Genomic DNA, 25,735 nt, shown 5'->3' with positions numbered 1-25,735 from the left:
ACAGGGTGTCCAGAATGTTCAGCATCACTTTGGCCCATATGGCCACTCCGAAAATATTGAAACCACTTATAAACTGTTCTAATCGAAGGTGCAAAGTCACTGTAAAGTTTATCAAGCTTCTCTTTAGTCTCCTGAGGCTTTTTGCCTTTCATAAAGTAATGTTTAATCACCACACGAAATTCTTTTTCATCCATTTTTTGACAATCACACGACTTTACACGAATGCCAAACAAAAAGAAATAGACCAATATAGCTGAAACTTGGTGTGCGTTCTTTCCAAAGATGGTACTAACATGACCTCAGTACATGCCGGTGGTGCCATCTCTCAGACTTTGCATAGACTTTTCAAATGACCCTTGTATTTCTTCAGATAGTCTTCAGTTTTAATTTAATGAAAAGAATACATTGCTACTCATCATATGGTGGAGATGTTGAGTTGCAGGGAGGCACGACAAAAAGACTAATAAACAAATAAGCTCTTGGCAAAAAGGCCTTCTTCTGAAGTACACAAAAAAAAAAAACACACACACACACACACACACACACACACACACACACACACTCACGAAAAAACGCAACTCCCAGCCACGACACAAGGCCAGACAGAGAGGTCTGGTCTTGGCAACCAGACAGTGGTCATTTTTGTGGGAATTATGTTTGTGACAATTATTGAACTATTTGAAATACAATCGTCATAAGTTCAGACAGAATAATTGGTGCGATATTCCTTGATGGCAGGATGACTACCGAATAGTACATGAAGGTTTTGGAAGATTATTTCACTTCCATTACCCAAAGTGATCCTTATTTTGTAAATATGTGGTTCATGCAAGATGGAGCTCGACCCCATCAAAGTAGGAGTGTGTCTGATGTCCTGGAGGAGCACTTTGGAGAACATGTTCTAGCTCTGGGATACCCAGAGGCCACTGCCATGGGGCATGAGTGGTTGCCATATTCTCCGGATCTGAACGCATGTGACTCCTTTTTTGTGGGGCTGTATTAAAAACAAGATGTACAGCAATAGCCCCAAAACCCTTGTTGAGCTGAAAACAGTTATTCAGGAGGTCATAGACAGCCTTGATGTTCCGATACTTCAATAGGTCACGCAGAATTTTGCTATTCGTCTGCGCCACATCATCATCAATGAGGGCAGACATATCGGACACGTCGTAACCTAAATCTGAATATCTGTAGACACGTTTACATGTTGAATAAAGTGTGTGTTCACCATACTTTGTAACTAATTTACTGTTTTTTCACATAGTTCAATAATTGTCACTGTGTGTGTGTGTGTGTGTGTGTGTGTGTGTGTGTGTGTGTGTTTGTTTGTTTTGCCAACATCAGTTGAAGGCCTTTTGCCTGAAAGCTTACTTGTTTAGCAGTCTTTTTGTTTTGCCTGTCTGCGACTCGAGATCTCCACTATATGGCGAGTAGCAATTTATCTCTTCAAAATATCAGTTCAGTATCGAAATATTTTAATTAACAGTGAGCTGACACTAAAAATCATTATGAAATGGATAGAGGTTCCCCATTTCACCCACATCCATATTTTATGTTTCTTTGCTTCACATAATGGTTGAAATATACTGCATAAGCACTTTGGAGTACATAATGAATGGAAGGATATATATCTACAAACAGAAAAAATATGTTATATCATAACATTATGACGGATAATAAAGTGCCTTTGAAACACCAAGACAAATCAAAAGGAATGAAACTTACCTTTAAATGTAGGGTTCTGCAGGTGCTCATTAACTTCCTGATGCAGTTTGCGCATCTCATTGATAGAGTACGCCAAAGGCTCCATTCTGCCTCCAAAAGGTGGGTCAAGAACCAATAAAATGCCATCATTGGCATCTGTTAGTAAGAAAGGTTTCAGTACTTCTTCCAAGCAAGAAGAGTCAAAGAAGTAGTTGTTAAATGAATTGTACCAGCAGAATTTATCTCGACTGTAAAAGCTATGCTGAAATTCAAAAATAAACTGTTAATAAAATAAACATTTAATGCCCACAACACATTTTAAAATAATGTAATACTTTACTATCAAATATACAGAGATTCTATTCTTCACACGCTAATCTCTGACAAATTCTCATAAGATTTTCACAAGCAACTTGAGTGTAGCTTGTGGCAACATGAAAGTCTTTTATCTCATCAAAAATGATATCGTTAATTAAACTTTAATCTAATATCATTTGCTCAGTTTAGTAGTTCAGATGTTTCATCATCACGGCATACTACACCAAATAACTAACAGACTGTGCTGTCATTCTGTAATATACCAAAGAAACAACAAATGGTGCTATCAGTTTTTTTTAGGGCGCTCAACTACTAAGGTCAATAGCGTCCAGTCACAAACGTTAGTGCACTAAGAGCATAGAAAAACACAAGGGGACAATATCAGAAAGTACTTACAAAGATGCAGAGAAACAAAATATAAGAGTTAGATCTTTTTGGACAAGTCCGTCAGTGTAATAAAACGAAGGACACGAGCAGCTGCTCGAGCGTCATCAGCTAAAAGTTCCTGTAAGATAGGCGGCAGACATAGGACAACACGAGAGTGAATAAAAAGGGGACAGGACAACAAAACATGGCGCACCATCAATGGATGACCACAGGAGCACTGCGGGGTGGGGTCACCAGACAACAGGTAGCGGTGGCTAAATCGGCAATGCCCGATCCGCAACCTGGCCAAAATGACCTCCTCTTGCCGGGAAGGACTTGAGGAGGTCATCCAAGCCATCGGGATTGGTTTGATGGCCCTAAGCTTATTTTCATGGAGAGAGGACCAAGTCTCATGCCACAATTATGAAACACGCCGACAAAGAACCCCACTAACATCAGTTGATGGGACACAAAAGGAAGCTGTCCGAGCAGGAGGACAGCAGCCTTGGCCGCATCATCAGTAGCTTCGTTCCCAGGCACACCAACGTGGCCAGGAATCCACAAAAAAAAAAGGACACGAGCACTGGTATCAGCTAGCGACTGTAGGGACCATTTAATCCATTGCATGAGAAGGTGGTCCGAATATGGGTGATGGAGACTCTGAATGGTGCTCAAAGAATCAGAGCAGATGGCATAGGGAGAATGACGATGGTGGCAGATATACTGAACAGACTTATAGAGAGCAGAATGCTCAGCTGTAAAGCTTGAACACTGGTCAAGGAGCAGTTATTGAAAGGTATCATCTCAAAAGACAAAGGCACATCCGACGCCAGCTGTAGTCTTGGAGCCATCTGTCTAAATAAAGACGTTATGAGCAAGTCTCGAACGAAGTTCGACAAACCCCGAGCGGTATATCGAATCAGCTGTCCTCTCCTTTGGGAGCGAGCTGAGTTCAAGGTGAACGCGAACCTGAGCCTGGAGCCAAGGTGGCGTCGGGCTCTCACCCATTCGAAAAGTCGTAGGGAGGGTAAAATCAAGTTGCTGAAGCAGGCGACAAAAGCAAACTTCAGGAGGTAACAGGGCAGAGACATACAGCCAGTATTGGCGGTCGAGAGAGTCGTCAAAGAAAGAGAAATATGACGGGTGGTCAGGCATTGACATCAGACAGTAGGCATACCGACAAAGCAACATATCACGCCGGTAGTTTAGCGGTAATTCGGCAGCTTCGGCATACAGACTCTCAAGAGGGCTGGTGTAGAATGCTCCTGTCGCCAGACGTAACCCCCGATGGTGGATAGAGTTTAGACGGTGCAAGATGGATGGCAGGGCAGAAGAGTAGACAAAGCTCCCATAATCCAGCTTCGATCTGACAATGAACCGATATAAGCAATATAGGCGAAGTAGGACGGTTCGATCGGCTCCCCATGACGTACAGCTGACAACACGGAGGACATTTAGGGGACGGGTACAACGAGCAGCCAAGTAAGACACATGTGGAGACCAGCAAAGTTTCCTGTCAAATGTAAGACCTAAAAATTTTGTTGTCTCCACGAATGGGAGAGCAACAGGACCGAGATGTAAGGATGGTGGAAGAAACTGTTTGTAACACCAGAAGTTCATACAGACCGTTTTCTCACCAGAAAAATGGAAACCATTAGCGACACTCCAGGAATATAGATGGTCTAGACAATGCTGAAGACAGTGCTCCAGGAGACATGTTCTCTGAGCGCTGCAGTAGATCGTAAAGTCGTCCACGAAAAGGGAGCCTGAAATGTCAGCTGGAAGGCAATCCATTATTGGATTGATAGCTATGGCGAAAAGGGCCAGGCTCAAAATGGAGCCCTGGGGCACCCAATTCTCCTGGCGAAAGGCATCTGACAAAACAGAACCCACACATACCCTGAACATTCGATCCATTAAAAATGCATTAATACAAAGAGGGAGGCAGCCGCGAAGGCCCCAAGTGTGCATGGTGCGGAGAATGCCGGCCCTCCAACAGGTGTCGTAAGCCTTCTCCAAATCGAAGAACACAGCCACCATCTGGCGCTTATGCAAAAAGTTGTTCATAATGAAGGTCGACAAGGTAACTAGGTGGTCAACAGCAGAGCGGTGCCTACGAAAGCCAGATTGGACATGGTAAGGAGGCGTCAAAATTCAAGGAGCCAAACCAATCGAGAATTTACCATGCGCTCCATCACCTTGCAGACACAGCTGGTAAGGGAGACGGGGCGATAATTGGAAGGAAGCTGTTTGTGCTTTCCTGGTTTGGGTATGGGAACAACAATTGCTTCAAGCCAGCGTGTGGGAACATGACCTTCAGTCCAGATGCGATTATAGGCGCAAAGAAGAAAGCCTTTACCTGCAGGAGAAAGGTTCTTTAGCATCTGAATATGGATACCATCAGGCCCCGGAGCAGAGGATCGGGACCGGGCGAGTGCACTTTCGAGTTCCCGCATGGTGAAGGTGGCATTGTAACTTTCACGATTCAAAGACTGGAAAAAAGGTGGCCGTGCCTCCTCTGCTTGTTTTCTAGGGAGGAAGGCAGGGTGGTAATGGGCAGAGCTCAACACCTCCGCGAAAATCGGCCGAAGGCATTTGAGACATCCTCAGGATAAACAAGGACGTCATTCGCTACAATCCGGCCAGAAATCGGGGAGTGGACCTTGGTGCCAGATAGCCGGCGCAGGCCACCCCAGACAACCGAAGAAGGAGTAAAACTGTTGAATGAGCTGGTGAAAGCCACCCAGCAAGCCTTTTTGCTTTCTTTGATAACACGACTACATTGTGCAGGGAGTCGTTTGTAACTGATACAGTTCGGCATCATAGGGTGGCGTTGGAAGGTGCGTAAAGCACGTCGACGAGCAAAAATAGTGTCGCTGCATGCCGTAGTCCACCAGGGGACTGGGACTCGACGGGGAGAAGAGGAAGTACGAGGGATGGAATATTCAGCAGCAGTGAGAATAACGTTCGTGAGGTAGGCGACCTGACTATCGCAGCTGGAGAAGTCTTGATCATGGAAGGTCGCCATGGAGGTGAAAAGCCCCCAGTCGGCTTTGGAGATGTTCCAGTTAGTGGAACGTGGAGAAGGGGTGTGATGCAGGAAATGGATTATGCAGGGGAAATGGTCGCTCGAGTATGTGTCAGACAGAGCATACCACTTGAACCGACATGCAAGTTGGATAGTGGATATTAAGAGGTCCAAGTGGGAATAGGTATGCGTTGCATACGAAAGGAAGGTAGGTGCACCGGTATTTAAGCAGACTAGATTGAGGTGGTTAAAAAGGTCTGCCAAGAGGGAGCCTCTCGGGCAGGATGCTGGAAAGCCTCAAAGGGGATGGTGGGCATTAAAGTCTCCAATCAAAAAAAATGGTGTAGGAAGCTGAGCAATCAGTTGTACCATGTCTGCCCTAGTAAAGGTAGACGATGATGGAGTGTAAACACTACAAATGGAAAATGTGAAAGTGGGGAGGGTAATTCGGACGGCAACTGCCTGCAGATCTGTGTGCAATGTGATTGGATCATAGTAAGAAATCATCCCAAACCAGCAACATGACCCCTCCATGAGCCGTAATACCTGCCACAGGGGGTAGGTCAAAACGCATGGAGGTATAGTGTGCCAGGTCAAATACGATCGCATGGGCGTAACTTCGTTTCTTAGAGACCTACCACAAGCGGGCACTGCATTCAAAGGAGCAATTTTAGTTCCTCTCGGTTGGACCAAATGCTGCGAATATTCCATGGAAGAAGTGCCATTATGGAGAGGGGGGGGGGGGGGGGGGGAAAGGAGAGAGAGAGAGAGAGAGAGAGAGAGAGAGAGAGAGAGAGAGAGAGAGAGAGAGTCACCTTGATGGACGCTGAGGGCCTGGCTTCGAGGAAGCACTGCTGCTGCAATTGATAGGTGGTGAGTCATGGTCCATCAATTCAACAGTTGCGTCTGCCACCTTCCTGAGCTGGTCAGGAGGGGCAGCTTCCTCCGCCGGTGAAAGGCCAGACGATCGGCTACCAGCAGTGTGGCCTGGCGAAAATGAAGACAGCCGGGGATGGCAATCACTGGGTGGCGCAGGAGAAGAAACGCACCTCGCCGGAGATGGAGAACTCTTTTTTACAATGAGTCTTCTTTGAAGAATTACGTTTTGTCGAAAGAACAGTTGATGGCTGTGAAATTCGGGTACGCAAGAAATCTTCACGTGTCGCTTCTTTTTCGAAGGTCCGAGCATCTGATTTAGAGGTCCTCGTCTTAGCAATAGCACATGATGACGTTTGATCCTTAGGGTTGGTGGGAGGAAGAGGAGACGTTGATCGGGTGATCTTAGCACTGGCCGATCTGATGACCGAATCGTTAAATGTTAGATCGCATGTCTGTGTATCTACCTCCCTGGTAGGCTGAGGAGAGACGAGAACAGTACTGTATTTCCCTGCCGGAAGCACAGTGGGCTTTCTGCTATTGAATAACTTGCGGGCAGCCGAGGTCGACACCTTCTCTTTCACTCGAATTTCCTGTATACTTTTCTCATCTTTGTAGATGGCGCAATCGTGAGAGGAGGCAGCATGGTCCCCCATGCAGTTGACACAACGAGAGGACAGAGGTGGACAGTCACCCTCATGGGTGTCCCTGCCACAGGTAACGCATTTAGCCGCACTTGAACAAGACTGCCTTGTATGGTTAAACCACTGACATTGGTAACACCTTGTAGGGCTGGGTATATACGGCCAAACAGAAATAATCTCATAACCCACTTTAATTCGTGAAGGCAATTGTACATTATCGAATGTCATGAATATGGTTCGGGTCGGTATGAGGTCCTTGTCGACCCTTTTCATGACCCGATGGGCGGTCGTCACTCCCTGATCAGAGAGGAAAGACAGAATCTCCTCATCAGTTAGTCCGTCGAGTGACCTGGTATACACCACGCGACGCGACGCGATGAATTCCAGGTGCGGTGGGCCTCCACCCATACAGGGAATGTGTGGAAGAGAATGGCTTGAAGTAATTTTTGGGCCTGAAAGGCGCTCTCTGTCTCCAACAGCAAGGTACAGTTGCGCAATTGAGTACAAGACTTCACTGGTCCTGTAATCGCATCTACACCCTTCTGAATGACGAAAGGGTTGACTGTTGAGAAATCGTGACCGTCAGATCTTGTGACAACAAGAAACTTCGGTGCTGGTGGTAGAATTTTCGGAACAGGAGTTGCATCTAGCTTTCTTTTTTGGGCAGAAGACAGGGAAGAAGAAGAAGAAGGAGGAGGAGGAGGAGGAGGAGGAGGAGGAAGAAGAAGAAGAAGAAGAAGAAGAGAAATCCATTGCGGATGAATCCTCCACGATTGCCAGCGTCTCCGATGGCGCGCTTCTTCCCTGTGGGGGCCCCCTCAGAGGGCACTCCCGCCTTAGGTGATTGTCCACACCTCAGGTCACATCTCCTGAGAAACAGACGGAGGGACCATTCGGCACGTTTGGAAGGTAACAGCTCAGGCAATCACCCCTCCCTGGGCCTGGCCTTCACCAGGGGGTACGTGCGTGCCTTACCTGTCTACCCAGGGTGGGGAATTACGCGTTACCCCATCACCGGCTACGCGTGCGAATGCGTGGGTCAGCCTTCAGACACGCACAGGGAGGAAAGAAGAGAGGAAAGAGAGATAGGGATAGAAGAAAGAATCTCAAACGCCAAAGCGGAGAATAAAACATGGAAAAGAAGACAAGGACAATGGGGCAAGGAGAATGAGGCAGAGATAGAAGTAAGGGCATGAAAGCAAGGAGAAGAGTGAATGTAGGGAAAGACCAACAGAGGAAGAAAGTGTGAGAACAGAGAAAAACAAAGGAAACAGGATCCCGGAGTGTTCAAACATCCATCTCCGGACGAAGGCTCGATACATTACTCCCAAGAAGATGGAGTGTGAAGGGGGGGGGGGGGGGGGGGGGTAGGGCAACCCGGAAAGGAAGGAGAACTGCACTAGCTCGGGGCCCTGTGCTCGCCGCGCACTTATCCACAAAAGAGTTGTGGACCCCCTTGGGGGGGCTTTATGATTTTGGTGCCTATTCATTACATTTTAATTTTGCTTTGTTTACAAATAAAAATGACCAGAAAATGGTCGAGTTTTCCTTCACACACCAGAATGGCTAAAAAGACTGAGGACTTTACTGTCTCAAGAACCCAAAGATCATGAGGCAAGAGTTATTGTGGCTCGAGAACATCAAGCTTTAACTCAGTCTTTGGAAACTCCTTCCACAAGCGAGGAGTGACATAATTTGATCAAGAGTGTCATGCATTATCTGCCCTTGATTCAACAGGCTTAAAGTGATTTATCTCCAACATAACATCATAAAAATTTTGACGGGAAGTGGGGTAGGTGAGAGATTTTTTACATCCCGAGTCCTGTTTATCCCTAACAATTTACCATTTTACTTAAATGTTTACAATTCCTGATGAGCTTACACTATATTACGACCACAAATAAAGCACATGGACAGATGCTGCATGTTGTGGGTGTGGACCTTAGTATCAGTTGCTTTTTCCATGGTCAGTTCTACATGGCTCTCTCCCATGTTATTGAAGCACACGAGCTCTTCATCCATGTCCCCAACCATACTATTTCAAATGGTGTACAGAAAGAAGAGTTGTAAAAATAAATTCCATGCATGCAAAGTCTCGTGAACAGATAGAAACAGACCCCTGGGCAAAGCCAGGTTTCTCAGCTAGTATTACATAACCCGCCATTTATCACACAAAACACAAATTTTTCAGCTCAGATGACAAGTTCTATGTGAGAATGAAAATCAAGTACATCTTCTTAAGCTGAAATACTTACATATCTAGTGTCTATGTCAAGAAGTAGACTGTGCATGTTCTGGCAATCAGAACTGTTTACATACTCATGTACCCGTGGTGACCCAATACAGAGCAGTTTCCTCAAATTATTTTTCTGTGCTAAATTCATTATTACTGATACTGCACTGGAGGAAAACAGGTACTGAGCCTCTTTTTTGTCCCTCTCTGAAGGTTTCAGTAGCTGCAAAAGGAAAAGTGATATAAGCATCATTGGTATGGAGATTTCAAAGGTAAACACTGGAAATAAATTAAGTTATATTTTTTCTATGTTGGTAGTAGGGTCAGCTTCTAAACATCCACCACAACAGGAATGTGTAGAGCTATATTTACAAAAATGGACAGTAATAGGAAGTTTAAAATTGCTGACATTCATTCCTGAGCTATGTTTCAGTTTAAGAAGATACCTGTTCAAATTATTGTGAATATCTAACCAAATTATTACTGGTCATGGATGCTGTTTTTTTACCCGTAGTTCCTCACTGGGAAAGTGAGATATACAGTCTCAGGTAAACCTGACCAACAGACACCCACCTCGGTGACTTACAAGGGGACCCTCCATACTGTAAATCATGGATTTTGATGCACTTCATATATGTTGTAGAGGCACTTACCCTGAGTACCTGGCTATCTGGTCTTTTAGCGACGGGTCTTGGTTTTTGAGAAAATCAATTTTGAAGTTCATTGCGCACGTTGTACACCTGTAACATTACATATATTCCGAGCAAGTCAGCGTAGCGCAGCGGTAAAGGCTCACTGCTACTGCGATGGAGGTACCATGTTCAAATCTTGCTGGTGTACTTTAATTTCTTTTTTTTTTTTTCTTCAAAATCGACCGAATTTTTCAATTTTATTTCAAAGAATATCAACAAACAGTGTAAGGTGTGCGAAATTATAAAGATATATTCAGTTATTAATTTTTTCTGTCATACAATATTACAAAATCTTATTTTTCATCATCCACATTGCTTGATGTGCCAGAACAATATTGTGGGTGATACTTACCATAGAAACAACTGAAGCACAAATTTTCGCAGCACCACGCGTGTTTTATGAAAGTAACCATCTTGCAGGCGCACGGTTACTTCATGAGCGATACCAGGAAATACAATTCTTTTGCATTCAAAAAGATTTCTCTTTCATCCACTAGTTTCGATGCGAACCATGCATATCTAATCACGCTTTCAAAATTAGGTGCGCTGAATTGATGTAGGATTAGCGAATGTAATTTTATCTAATCTTCCCTAGAAGCAATCTCTCTATTGTCTTTCATCAAGTCGGGAGCATTCTGAACAATTTTCGTGAAGATTTTCACCTGTGGGTAAAAATAAACATCGCAGGGCTGGGAATAAGGCATGCACTTTGGTGGGACCACTTTTAGGTTGCAGGTGCTCACTTTCCTTTCATCAGTGGATAGATGATAATATAAAGCTGAATCAGTTTGCCCTCCCCACGAATCGATAATGTACAAAAAAAAATTCTGTCCCACGTGCGGAAGAATTACAGTTTTTGAATGTTAGGACAAAATTTTCTGGATGGTTCTTGCATGCATAAAAAAAACCTATGGGATCACCTTTCCTGATGCTGTTATGGTATATTGGGCCGTATAAGAATGAGTAGCCTTTTTCTCAGACGAGAATGGTTTTCGTTCCTTTTTTCAAAAGTGATCTATTATACGTTGCCTGATACTGGCAGCCAGTTTGATCAGTGTCGATTATGAAGTCACGGTCGAAATTCTCCATAAGTATTCTAGTTTGTATGCGGAATAGTTCGGCAGCTGCTAAAACTTTGTCTATCGTTGCAAATTCTTTAGAGCTGACGAACTTTGTAATTTTTCTTTGACAAATCTTATGTTTTTTCTTGAACTGCTCAACCCAAGCATGGTCAGCCACGAAATTGAAGCTTTCCAGCGTTCATCGCCCACTGCTGTAGAGTTCTTTTTGTCACCTGAGCTCAGAAATAATTATCATTATTTTCACAAGCCATTCTCTTTTTTATGATATACTCAACATATATTTCATGTCAATATGATTTACCTGTTCCAAATTCTGCCTCGCTTCGAGGAACCTTTCATAAGTCTCGCAATCAATGGTTCTCCATTTATCGAGACGAGTTCCACCTAGCTTTACATCCTCTTTTCTTCGATATAGTATCGATTTATGTTTCAATCAAGAAACTCCATGAGACTGCAGACTTTTCAAGCTCCACTTAGGATGAGCTGCAGCAAGAGCAACTGATTTTTCCTTGTAGGACAGAGGCACACAATCTGTCAGTTCTGGCATGAGCTCCTCGGGAGCGTAATCACCATCTTCCTCTATCCCCCTACACTGCAAAGTGAAGAGTTTTATGTTTATTTTCATTCGTCCAAAAGCGAAAATATTCATAAACAAGTAAAACTTACTGCATCATATCACCAATTGCAACAGAACTGGCAGAGATCATGCTAGGCAGTGTATTCGTTACAAGATTCAAATCGCAGAGTAGATTTTTGGCATATTTAATGGCATTTGTGATTTCGCCTTTTGATTCTTCATTCAACTCCTCTACTTGTGGATCTTCTTCTGGCTGCACTACTCCAGAAACACTTGGTTCTTCCATTTCACATAATTTTTTTAACACACGGCACTTGAGATGCTTTGCGAGCAACTGATACTGTAGTTAGATACGAATATAAAGGAAAGCTTCTCGCATCCTCATTGGTCAGAACTAGGAGCTGAGGTTTCCGTTATGGCTAATGGTATTCATGGGATAGGGGACAATAATGGGCGGGGATCGATTTCAGGTAATGCAAGAAGCGACCATTGTACGAACATTTGGAACTCCAACTGTGAACCACAAACGGAATGAATATTTGAAAAAATTAATAACTGAAATATATCTTTATAATATCGCACACCTTACACTGTTTGTTGATATTCTTTGAAATAAAACTGAAAAATTTGGTCGATTTTGAAGAAAAAAAAAAAGTACACCAGCAGGATTTGAACATAGTACCTCCAGCACGGTAGCCGTGAACCTTTACCGCTGCACTACGCTGACTTGCTCGGAATATATGTAAGGTTATGGGTATACAAAGTGCGCAATGAACTTCAACATCGATTTTCTCAAAAACTAAGGGCCATCGCTAAAAGACCAGATAGGCAGGTACTCAGGATAAGTGCCTCTACAACATATTTGAAGTGCATCAAAATCCATGATTTACAGTATGGAGGGTCCCCTTGTTAGTCTGAGCTGACCGATTTCACAGAAAACTTGATCACGCTCACAATTCTAAGACCAGTTATCTGTAAAAGGTGGTAACACTGTAGCCTGCAGCAGTTTGTACAGGAAAAGTTCTCTTCTTCTTGAGCTGTCCTGTGCTGTACTTGCAAGTGGTTTAGCGCTAAAGAACACAAAGTGTTATGTACAGTCAACTGTTCAAGGTCACTCTGTCTAACAATGCAAACCTCTTAGGGTGAATGAACTCTCAAATATCCACTGTGCTTCAGACAAAACTATTATAATAGCTGTGCAAAGTAGAACCAAGCAAATAACACTCCTGCACATAAAGTTATGATTTAGGTTGGCATCAATACACTAAACATTATTCCTAACTATGGTTTGGCTTTAGCCCTTGACCATAACTACTTATATGTGAATAAAAGTCAATTGGGGTGTTTGCTGACCCTTCTGTCTTTTTGCCCAACCACACTGTGTCTTTGAATGTCAGCCAACAGTCTCTCTAGCAGCAAAAGAGGTCCAGACCACCTTACGCAGGAGACTAGCTATGCAAACAAATTATTTGTATAATTAGTGTAGCTGACACTTCGCAATATTGTGGGAAATATTTGTCTTTCTTGGCATCTTCATGAAATGAGCTGAATAATTCTCACTTAAAATGTGACAAAAGGTGGGTTAACTTTGCGTTTTGAATAAAGGAAGGTATTCCCACATAGCTATTACAAATTTTCTCTTCTTTCACTCTGCAGTCTACCCACCATCCTAATTAGAGTAATTACTACTGCACCTTCTTGATAGCTTAGTCCATAGTGTGGATGCAGTGAAAAACTCTGTTTTATAATACAGGATGATTCAAAAAGAAAGAACAGATTTCAACTGTGTATTACAGACAAACTATGAAACATATAAACAGTTTGTGCACGTTACTTAATATAGGGAGGTTCAAAGAGTTATGTTTCCACAGATACTATACCATACATTCAACATGACCACCATGTGTCACTCAAGAAACATCAAAATCATTGTCAATTTCATTCCACACATGAATCGACAGGTCCCTTTATACTGAATCAACAGCTTCAATAATTAGATTTCTCAACTCTCGAAGAGTGGCTGCCATAGGCGAGACAAAGACCCTGTCTTTTAAGAATGCCCACGGAAGAAATTGTAAGGTGTGAGGTGTCTGGTGATCTGGGAGGCCCAAAGCAATGAACAAGACCTTGTCATCCACCTCTTCCAACTGAACATTGTGATATGGTGGTGTTACGATAATAAGGTGAATGTTAGGTGGGGCACTACCACACATAAAAATGAAATCGCTAGACTTGCCGTGAAATTGAGGAAGCAACCAATCTTGCAGCATGCCTACATATGACATCCCTGTCACAGTTTCTTCTACAAAAAAGAAAGGCCCCTAAGCTTTGTGAACAGAAATGGCACAAAACACATTCAGTTTTTGTGAGTCTCTTATATTTGACGATGATGGCAGGATTTTGTAACCTCCAAATTCTTACATAATGGCAGTTTACTTTACCCAACAGTTGAAACGTCAAGTCATCCAAAAAGATGAGTCCTTCAAAAAAAGCGTCCTCTGCCATAACCTGGAAGACTGAAGCATTGCTACAGTAACTGCAACTTGTACAGTTTCATATGCAGGGGCCGTTTCAGAACATGCCACTCTGCTGTTTGAGGAAGTTGAAGTTCCTGGCCTGCCCATCTTATGGGCTTCTCCTCAGAATGCATCTCGGATAGGCTCAAAATTTTCATCAGAAGTGTGTGGCTGATCAGTTTTCTTCTCTTTACATATGCAAACAACTTCAAGAATTTTGTATGCCAGTCCTAAATCTTCTTGTGCAGAGGTTCATGCTGAATCGACAGCACAATGCATGAGGCACTTAAGCAATGAATTGACTTAGTGCAAATTTCAACACACAAAATGATCTCTCTTGTGGTGTAGTCGCCATGTTGCTACAAACACATGACAGCGCAGCTATGTCGAAACTTGAACCTTCCTCTATCCAATAGCATGCATAATTTGTTTCTATCTGCCATAGTTTGTCTGTAATAAACAATTTTAACTTTTTTTTTTCTTTTTGAACCACCCACTGTAAGTTATATAGTGCAAACTGTGTTTGATTCAAGGAAGCACAAGGACCAACCAAATGAGGCAGTGGAGTCACCAAGATACTGCCCTCATATTCAGGAAGATAGAGTTTGCTCAGTTGTCATCCTAATTTAGGTTTTCTGTTGTTTTCTAAACCATTTCAGACAAAAGCCAGGATGGCTCCTTCAGCAATGTCAAGGCTAACCAACTATCCATCCTCATAAAAATATCCCTATATATTTTATGTATACATATATTTGACCTATTTATTATTCATTGTATGATGATGACAAATCCTATTTCACTGTGAAATGAAACAGTGGTAGCATGATGGTCTTCTGAAGTGATAGTTACCTTAGCTGTTGGTTTAATTCTTAGTGGAGCAACCGAGTACTTTATAAGTTTTAAAAAAAACTCTGCTTCATTACAATCATCACTAAGTATGTGGTATCACATTCAAAAGATCTTTGATAGTATGGGTTCAGGTATTTTTCATCAACTGGGAACCAATCAACATGAGAAAAATTACTTAGTAACTGGTACCACCATTCCTGTGTGATAGTTATGAAAATGAAAAATGTATTAAATTGCTGAATGCACACTTCTTCCTATCTGCATTTTCCCTCTGAATACTCCATGAAGTACATTACTGTGTGAAATAAAGTAATTTGTTAACAGAGCTTTTTCACATGTCCACTCTGACCATCATATTTCTACATTTTCAGGGTAGTTCTGAAATTTTACTTGTATATGACATAATACTACACATATAAATAGTCTGTTACGATATCGAATATGTTTATCATCTTACTGGTCCATGACAGTTTCGGCAAGTCAAAAGTTTCTGGCACTATTGTTTGCAGTCATTAAGTTCTTGCTCCCTTCCACACTAGGTAGCTTCAGGAATGTGAATCTATTAGAAAACCTTCCGCACTACATAGCTTCAGAAACATGAATCTAATAGAAAACCTATTGTGACACTTTCGATAAGTCTGAGTCCTTCATGAATCCCGCCATGAAAGTCAAAATCGGACAACTTGTCTGAAAGAGCATAACATAGTATTCACTCAGTTTATTGCACACATTTCCTATGGGGTCATTATACCATGTCATCTAGGGGTCCGAGCTCTACCATCTCAAATCGTTCAAACGGCTCTAAGCACTATGGGACTAAACATCTGAGGTCATCAGTCCCCTAGGCTTAGAACTACTCACACCTAACTAAAGTATATCACACACATCCATGCCCAAGGCAGGATTCGAACCTGTGACTGTAGCAGCAGCGCAGTTCCGGACTGAAGTGCCTAGAACCACTCAGCCACAGTAGCCGGCTCTACCATCTCCAATTTACTTGAAATTTGTACAGAATGTAGCTAAGGGACCTATATAAACTTCTAACACATTTCAGCTCCATCTGTAACATGGTTTAGGTACTAGAGTTATTTACATTAGGCTCACTTTCTTCAGAACTTCTCAAGTTTGGCAAACAATTGTTCCTGGCCTAATAAAGCTATGATCCTGATACTTGTCATCCTGACAGAACTCTTTGAGCTGCATACAGAAATAACATAAATGACGGTCAAATAGCAATACTTGTGATACAATCTGTCTTCACACTTGTTGGAAAATGTTGACGCCAAAAATTTTCCCTCTCTTTTAAAAAGTTATAGTAAATAGCACTAGAATCACGAACATTTGTCAATGCATTGTCTATCTATCTGTCAAAAAATAGTTAATTATGAACTTTCCTACAAAATAGTCCACTATGATATCAATCTCTAAAATTACCAAAAGTTGCCCACATTAACACCATGTATCTTAAAAGTGACACCTTTGACTTTATAATTGTTAAAACCACTTAAAAAGGTGCATTTAAGCCTCTAAGAAACAGTTATTTTCATTTTGGTGTTGTTTCACATGACACGCAAAAAGGTGGATTGCATTTGTGATAAATAAATAAATAATAATAATGTAAATATACGTGTTAGTTTATGGTGGATTCTCAACTACCTGCTTGGGATGTATTTTACACAAGAGTGTGGACCTGCTGCACCTACAGTAACACACCACTCTGGATGTAATTTATAAAACTTTGAAAATTTGACTTCACCTCACACATTACCTATTCCTTGTTAAAATATGGGAAAAGTTGGTTGTAATAAATTTTTTCGGCAAGTTTAAAGAGAGACAGTGCCATAGCTACTGCTTTCTTAACTTTATTTATGTTATTTCTGTATTCTGCACAAAAAATTGTCTCAGGATGGCAAGTTGCAGGATTGTAGCTCTGTTAGGTCATGCACAACAATTTGTTCCACTTCATTTTTTTTCCAGTTCCAAAGAAATTGGACCTTGTGGAAACAGCTCTAATATCTGCACCAAGTAACAGATTGAGCTCAAATTTGCCAGAAGTTTATATGGCCCCCTTAGGTACTTTATGAACAAATTTCAACAGAAGTGAAACTAGCTCAACTGGGAGCATTTTCAACAACTGGTCAATTGACAAAGGCTCATCCCTTGAAAACTTGCATAAAAATAACATATAAATTTATATTTTCAAAAATAAGAATAATAGTGATACTGTGGAGTACAGCTCTTTGCATCTGAAAGGGAGCATACATGTAGTTGTATGCACCTACTGTGTCAAAGGCACACTCCCAAACACAAAGTTTCACAGCCAGCTGAAAACTATTTCACAAATTTTTATGGTAACACTGACATGTCAGAAAGTGAAATAACTACTGATTTTGTATTCAATCCCTCAACAAGCCATAACTTTCAGTGCTGCCAGCTTGTGCAGATTGCCAGACTGAATTCTGAGGGTGGTCAGGTTTACTGTCATGTTATCAATTCAGATTTATTCACTGTGGGGATCACCCCAATCCCAAGTTTGGTGTTTAAGACAGTAAATATGGCACGAAGTCTTACAAAGGAAAGGGGAGAATTACATGTATGAACATGAAGATGGAGGATTTTCCAGGTAAGCAATAGTAAGGAGGTAGGTAGAGGGAAGGAGATTGTTGAAAAGAGAGCAATATGAAGCAAATTATAAATAAAATAATTTCTCTAGGACACTAAAAACAGAACAGAGAAGCAGGCAGTATGTCCCCCCCCCCCCCCCCCCCCCCACAAATACATTGAAACCTCTTGATGTTGGTACAGATGCACTTTTACAAGCAGATAATTCTTATTTTGGCTTGTACAGTGACATACTATTCCTCCGTGAGTGCTTGTATCATGCAGGAGACATAAAATTGCTGCCATTGAATGCCATTGCTATTTTAGCCAGTTATCTTATATTAGGAAATTAAGAGACATTTTGTATTAATGTTTACATGAGAAGAAGCGAATTAGTGCAGGGATCAATTTCATTATCTATGGAATCTGTGAGAGCAGAAGTCCAGAGGTTATTATGTACACTGAAATATTGAGTTGTATATGATAACGTGAACCCCAGACAGTGTTTGAAATTAATTCTGGGTTAGCATGATTTAGTACAAATTTATTTACTTATTTATTTGTTTCTTCATAGGAAGAACTCAGATATATTCTGTAGAAGATGAAGCACTTCCTTCTCAGATAATATAGTACTTCAATATGAATCATGAATCATATTATTACTGCTAGCAGTCTCAGTAGGTATCCATGGTTAATGGTGCACTTTAACATGTTCTGCTGAGTTACTCTTCGCATTTTATGCAAAATATTTTCACAACCAACCCATCTGTGTTCTTCAGGTGTTGTGAGTTCTGAGTTCTGTTGTTATGTGCAGGTTTTCAGACATCTTTATTTTGATAGACTCTCCAATAACGCTGTTCCAGAAACTTTGTGTTTGCTCCATAATACTGGCCTCCTCATATTTCATTTCATGGTTTTATTTGATGCAGTGCTCGGTCAGCTGATTTGCTTGGCTGTTTAGGTTGGATGTGATGCTGATGTCCCTTGTATCTCTCCTCGATTGTTCTGATAGTCTGCCCCATGTAAGACATGCCACCTTCACATGGAATGTGATACACATGCTGCTTTTGGAGACAAGACTGTCTTTAACTTTACAAAGAGTGACATGAAAAGTAGTTGAAGAGAGTGAAATGCCATGTTCCCCTATGAGTCTACCAATCTTTCCAGGTGGTGGGCCAGCATAACATAGATAAGTGAGTTTTGCCTTCTCTTCCTTGCTTTCAGTCTCAATCTGTTTTTCAGGTGTTCTTGATTTGACTGCATCAACCATTCAAACTCATGACCAGAGAACCTGTTCCTCCAGAACACTAAATGTAGATGTAGTAATTCTTCAGTGAGGCTCTCCTTGTCTGAAAGTCTTCATACTCTATGGGACCGAGCTTCCAGCATTGAATTTCTTTGTGATGTATGGTGATGGCTCGAGGCACAAACACATAGTTCAGTGGTATTTCTTTTTGTTTGGTTTAGGACACAAAAACAACCAAGTTCATGAGAGCCCATGTCATTAGCTTAGACCATCAAGAAGTAAAAGAACTTAAAAGTGACTGTATATTAAGCCCAATCGATGGAAGGAAATCGAAGTAAGAACAAGGACTTCCTCATGCAGAAAGGTCCACAAAATATGAAGTAGAGACATATTGTTATGACAGATAAAACGTAAAATGCGGTCGACAGTCTGTGCTTTGTTTGCTAAAACAGCCAACAATGCAGACAGCAAACATATGAGAACGTAAGTGGTTAAAAAAAGGGCATTCGGTCAGGAAATGATAAGACGTTAAAGGTTGACGACACTGGGCACAAAGTGTGGGCAACCACCACTTAACAAACAGTAATGGCTAAATCGACAATGCCCAATACTCAACCTAGCTAAAACGATCTTGCAGCAAGTAGGCCAAAATGATATCGGCCAAGCTGCTTGGACAGGTTTAATTCTCTGGAGCTTGTCCCCATGAAGAGAATACCAGTGGTGATGCCAAAATAACACCACCTGCCAAAACATGGCAACATGGAGATCATCCAGAAGGATCAAAGAGCTAGCGGACAGAGGTAGGAGGGCAGCCTTGGCAGTAGCGTCAGCAGCCTCATTTCCCATCAGACCAACATGACCAGGAATACACATGAACCTCACAGGGGCCCCTACACAGTGAGCAAATGGAAGGTTTCTTGGACGTGTTGCATTAATGGATGGACTGTGGACTGCACACAGAGGCGCTGAAGGGCACTGAGAAAACAGGAGCATATGACACAATTAAAAAGCCAGTGTCGCCGGATGTATTGGGTGGCCTGATCGAGGGCAAAGAGCTCCGGAGGTAAATATTGAGCAAAGTTCAGGGAGCCAATACCAAAAATGGTTGGTGCCAATGACGAAGGCACACGCAACACCATGGTCAGTCTTAGAGCCACCATTGTGCATGAAGATGCTGTCAATAAGTTGCGTGCGAAGGTCAAGAAACTTACTGCAATAGATCGACCCAGAGTAGTTTCCTAGCGAATGAACACAGGCTGCTGCCCAAAGCCAAGGTGGTGAAGGGTTCACACCCACTGGGAATGTGGGAGATAGCGTGAAGTTAAGCTGCTATATTTTTTTGTGGTTTTAGGGTGCGCAATTACAGTGGTCATTAGCGCCCAGACTAAATTATGAATGCACTGCGAGGCACAATGTTAAAACAGCAACTAAAAAGGACAACACTATAAAAGGCACATTAACAGGCAAGGGATTAAAAGGAAACAGCATAATCAAATGTCCTTAGACAGGTTTGTCAAGTGGATAAAACGAGGAACGCGAGCAGCTGCTCCTGGGTCATCCGCTAAAATTTCATCCAGAGTACATGGCAGGCCAAGATCAATGCGCAGTGTATTAAATTTCAGACAGGACATTAAAATGTGGCATACCATCAGCAATTGCCCACATGGGCAGAACAGCGCCGGCGCAGCCATCAGCAGATGGCAGTGGCTGAACCGGCAGTGTCCAATCTGTAACTGGGCCAAAACGACCTCCTCCCGCCGAGAAGGGCGAGAAGATGTCGTCCAAACCATGGGAAGAGGTTTCAAGGCCCGAAGCGATAAAATGCGCTGACAAATGACCTGCTAAAATGAGATTAAGGCACACAACAAAAAGCTGTCTGAGTCTGGAGGACCACAGCCTTGGCCGCGGCATCTGCAGCTTCGTTCCCAGGGATACCGACATGGCCAGGAACCCACATAAAGGTAACTGGAGAACCATCGTCTGCCAGCTGCTGAAGAGAGCGTTGGATACGGTGCACGAAAGGGTGAACCGGATACGGATCACTGAGGCTCTGGATGGCACTCAGGGAATCAGAGCAGATGACATAAGCAGAATGCCGGTGGCAGCGGATGTAAAGAACAGCCTGATAGAGGGCAAATAGCTCAGCTGTGAAGACTGAACAATGGCCATGGAGCCGGTATTTGAAACTGTGTGCCCCGACAATAAAAGAACACCCGACACCGTCATTGGTCTTAGAGCCATCTGTATAAATGAAGATCATATTAATGAACTTCGAACGAAGTTCGACAAACCGCCGCGAACGGTATACCGAAGCTGGGGTAACCTCCTTTGGGAGCAAGCTGACGTCAAGATGAACACGAACCTGAGCCTGGAACCAAGGAGGCGTTTGGCTTTGCCCACTCTAAAGGTTGCAGGGAGTGGAAAATCAAGGTGCTGAAGGAGGCAACGAAAGCGAACTCCAGGGGGTAGCAGGGCAGATACATACAACCTGTAATGACGGTCGAGAGAGTCGTCGAAAAAGGAACGATAAGACGTGTGGTCGGGTACTGATAATAGCCAACAGGCATACCGACAAAGCAGTATATCGCGCCGGTAGGTTAGTGGCAATTCACCGGCTTCAGCATGAAGACTCTCGACGGCACTAGTATAGAACGCTCCAATTGAAAGACATAACCCCCGATGTTGTATAGAGTTGAGGTGGCGTAAGATGGACGGCCGTGCAGAGGAGTATACAAAGCTCCCATAATCCAGCTTTGAGCGGACGATAGACCGATATAGGCGAAGTAGAACGGTTCGATCCGCTCCCCACGACGTACCACTGAGAACACAGAGGACATTTAGGGAACGGACAGCCAAATAAGACACATGTGGAGACCAGCTAAGTTTCCTATCAAATGTAAGACCTAAAAATTTTGTTGTCTCCATGAATGGGAGAGCAACGGGACCGAGATGTAAGGATGGTGGGAGAAACTCTTTGTAGTGCCAGAAGTTAACACAGACCGTCTTCTCGGCAGAAAAACGGAAGCCATTGGCGACGCTCCAGGAGTGAAGACGGTCAAGACAACGCTGGAGACAGCACTCCAGGAAACATGTACGCTGCATGCTGCAGTGGATGGTAAAATCGTCCACGAAAAGGGAGCCTGTTCCTTCAGCTGGGAGGCAATCCATTATTGGATTGATCGCTATGGCGAAGAGAGCGACGATCAAAAATGAGCCCTGTGGCACCCATTCTCCTGGCGAAAGGCATCGGACAACACAGAACCCACACGTACCCTGAACTTTCGATCCATTAAAAATGCACGAATAAAAAGAGGAAGGCGACTGCGAAGCCCCCACGTATGCATGGTTCGGAGAATGCCCGTCCTCCAACAGGTGTCGCAAGCCTTCTCCAAATCAAAGAACACAGCTACTGTCTGGCGCTTCCGCAAGAAGTTATTCATAATGAAGGTTGTCAAGGTAATCAGATGGTCAACAGCAGAGCGGCACCTACAAAATCCACAATGTACATTGGTAAGAAGGCGTTGAGATTCGAGCAGAGAAACCAAACGAGAGTTAACCATTCGTTCCATCACCTTACAGACACAGCTGGTAAGGGAAATGGGTCAATAACTGGAAGGCAAGTGCTTGTCCTTCCCCGGCTTAGAAATCGGGACAACAACAGATTCACAGCAGCATGTGGGAACATGACCCTCAATCCAGATGCGATTATAAGTACGAAGAAGAAACCCTTTACCTGCAGGAGAAAAGTTCTTCAGCGTCTGAATATGAATAGAATCAGGCCCCAGAGCGGAGGACCGTGACTGGACAAGGGCACTTTCGAGTTCCCGCATGGTGAATGAGGCACTATAACTTTCAAGATTCGAGGAGCGGAAGTTAGGTGGCCTTGCCTCCTCTGCCTGTTTTCGGGGGAGGAAGGCAGGGTTATAATGAGTGGAGCTCGAAACCTCTGCAAAAAATCGGCCGAAGGCATTGGAGACATCCTCAGGGGCCACAAGGACGTCATTCGCTACCGTCAAGCCAGAAACTGGTGAGTGGACCTTAGTGCCAGATAGCTGGCGCAGGCTACCCAAGACAACAGCAGAAGGAGTAAAACTGTTGAAGGAGTTTGTGAAAGCATCCCAGCTAGCTTTCTTGCTTTCTTTAATAACACTACGACACTGCGCACGTAATCGTTTATAATTAATACAATTCGCCATCATAGGGTGGCATTTAAAGGCGCGTAAAGCACGTCGACGAGCATGTATAGCGTCTCTACATGCTGCGGTCCACCAGGGGACCGGTACGCGACGTGGAAAAGAAGTAGTATGAGGGATGGAATATTCAGCAGCAGTGAGAATGACTTCTGTGAGGTGTGCGACCTGACTATCGGAGCTTGCGAAGTTTTGATCCTGAAATGTCACCCTGGAAGAGAAGAGCCCCCAGTCTGCTTTGGAGATGTTCCAACTAGTTGAGCATGGAGATGGGGTATGATGCAGGAGATGGATAACACAAAGGAAGTGGTCGCTCGAATACATATCAGAAAGAGCGTACCACTCAAACCGACATGCAAGTTGGGGAGTACATATAGAGTGGTCTAAATGGGAATAGTTTGATTTGTGTCCGAAAGAAAAGTAGGGGCGTCAGTATTGAGGCAGACAAGATTGAGGTGGTTGATTAGGTCTGCTAACAGGGAGCCCCTCGGGCAGGATGCTGGAGAGCCCCAAAGGGGATGGTGGGCACTGAAGTCTCCAGTCAACAAAAATGGTGCAGGTAGCTGAGCAATAATTTGCATCATGTCTGCCCTAGTAACGGCAGACAACGATGGAGTGTAAACAGTACAAATGGAAAATGTGAAAGCGGGGAGAGTAATTCAGACGGCAACTGCCTGCAGATCGGTGTGCAATGTGATGGGATCGTAGTAGATATCATCCCAGACCAGCAACATGACCCCTCCACAAGCTGGAATACCTGCCACAGGGGGTAGGTCAAAACGCACAGAGGTATAGTGTGCCAAGTTAATACGACAATACAATCGCATGGGCGTAGCTTTGTTTCCTGGAGAGCTACTACGAGCGGACAGTGCAAGCGTAGCAGCAACTTTAAGTCCTGTTGGTTGGACCGAATGCTGTGAATATTCCAATGAACAAGTGCCATCGTGAGAAGAAAAAGGAGAAGCAAGAAGGGGTCACCTCGAAGGCTGCTGAGGGCCTGGCTTCGAGCGAGCACTGCTGCCGCTATCAATAGGCGGAGAGTCATCGTCCATTTTTTCAATAGGTTCGTTGGCCACCATGTTGGCTGGGAGGGGAAGCTTCCTCCACCAGTGAACGGCCAGATGGTTGGCTACCAGCGGTGCGGCCAGGCAAAATGGATGACGGCCTGGGGCGGCAACCGCTGGGTGGCACAGGAGAAGAAACGCGCCGTGGCGGAGAAGGAGAACTTTTCTTCCTATGAGCCTTCTTGGAATGTCGTTTAGTTGAAGTACTGGTCGATGGCTGGGAGTTCGAGGTGCGTAAGAAGTCGTCATGGGACAGTTCCTTCTTGAAGGCCTGTGCATCTGACTTCTGGGTCTTAGTCTTGGCAGAAGCTGATGAAGGTGCTTGGGTCTTAGGGGTGATGGGAGGAAGAGGAGACGTTGACCGGGCAATCTTAGCACTGGCGGAACGAATGACCGTAGCGCTAAAGGTCAGATTGCATGTCTGTGTCGATACCTCCCTGGTAGGCCGAGGAGAGGTATTTCCCTGCTGGGAGCAGCGTGGGCTTCCTACTAGCAAAAGCTTGCGAGCAGCCGAAGTGGACACTTTCTCTTTGACCCAAATTTCCTGTATACAGTGTTCATCCTTGTACCTGGGACAGTCGCGAGAGGACGCTGCATGGTCACCCTGACAATTCACGCAACGAGGAGACGGAGGTGGACAGTCACCCTCATGGGCGTCCCTGCCCCAAGTGATGCATTTAGCCACATTAGAACAAGATTGGCGGGTGTGGTTAAAATGCTGACACTGGTAGCAATGCGTACGTGTCGGGACATAGGGGCGAACAGAAATAACCTCATAGCCCGCTTTGATGCGCGACAGCAGCTGAACACTATCAAAGGTCAAGAAAAGTGTCCGGGTCGGTACAAGGTCATTGTCGACCTTTTTCATGACCCTATGGACAGCCATCATGCCCTGCTCAGCGAGGAAAGACTGAATCTCCTCGTCAGTCAATCTGTCGAGTGATCTAGTAGATACCACACCAAGCGACAAATTCAAAGTGCGGTGAGCCTCCACCCGAACAGGGAACGTGTACAGGAGTGTGGCCCGAAGGAGTTTTTGTGCCTGAAAGGTGCTCTCAGTTTCCAACAACAAGGTACCGTTACACAGCCTGGTGCAAGACTTGACAGGTCCGGCTATGGCATCCATGCCGTTCTGAATAACGAAAGGGTTGACAGATGAAAAATCCTTTCTGTCCTCAGATCTAGAAACTATGAGGAACTTTGGGGCAGGCGGTAGTACTTTTGTCACTGGTGGCTGGTCAAGTTTCCGTTTTTGGGCAGAAGTCGAGAGAGAAAAAGAGAAATCCACTGTGGATGAATCCCCCATGATTGCCAGTATCTACGATGGTGCGCTCCTTCATTGTGGGGACCCTCTCAGAGGGAGCTCCCACCTTAGGTGAATGTTTACACCTCAGGTCACACCTCCCGAGAAACAGACAGAGGGACCAATGGGCATGGTCGGAAGGTGTCAGCTCGGGCAATCAATCACCCCTCCACGGGACTGGCCTTTACCAGGAGGTACGCACGGGCCCTACTTGTCTACCCAGGGCGGGGAATTACGCTTTACCCCGTTACCAGCTATGCGTGCGAACATGTGGGTCGGCCTTCAGGCATGCACAGAAAGGAAAGAAGAATAGGAAAAAAAAAGGAGAGAGGGAGAGAAAGGACAGACTGTCCCAAACGACAAGGCGGAGACCATAGGGTGGACAAGAAGGCAAGGAGAAGGCAACGTAAAAAGTAAGGAAGACAGTGAGAGAGGGAGAAGGACAA

The 25,735-nt window shown here is 44.0% G+C and overlaps 1 protein-coding gene across 2 annotated transcripts in view; it reads right to left on the bottom strand.

Annotated features, from left to right (window-relative positions):
• Positions 1 to 25,735, bottom strand: part of LOC126253397 (rRNA N6-adenosine-methyltransferase ZCCHC4) — a 105,035-nt gene that overhangs the window by 38,092 nt on the left and 41,208 nt on the right. For both annotated transcript variants that reach the window (XM_049954696.1, XM_049954697.1), the window contains exons 4-5: positions 9,192 to 9,392; positions 1,726 to 1,966 (exon numbers count right to left, since the gene is read on the bottom strand). In XM_049954696.1, coding sequence (XP_049810653.1) covers positions 1,726 to 1,966; positions 9,192 to 9,392 — 442 coding nt within the window. The remainder of the gene's footprint in view (positions 1 to 1,725; positions 1,967 to 9,191; positions 9,393 to 25,735) is intronic.

Source organism: Schistocerca nitens, chromosome 4, assembly GCF_023898315.1.
Source record: "Schistocerca nitens isolate TAMUIC-IGC-003100 chromosome 4, iqSchNite1.1, whole genome shotgun sequence".
In the NCBI taxonomy this organism is placed as follows: domain Eukaryota; kingdom Metazoa; phylum Arthropoda; class Insecta; order Orthoptera; family Acrididae; genus Schistocerca; species Schistocerca nitens.
Note: the sequence above shows the minus strand (reverse complement) of the source record. Positions and strands in the feature narration are given on the sequence as shown.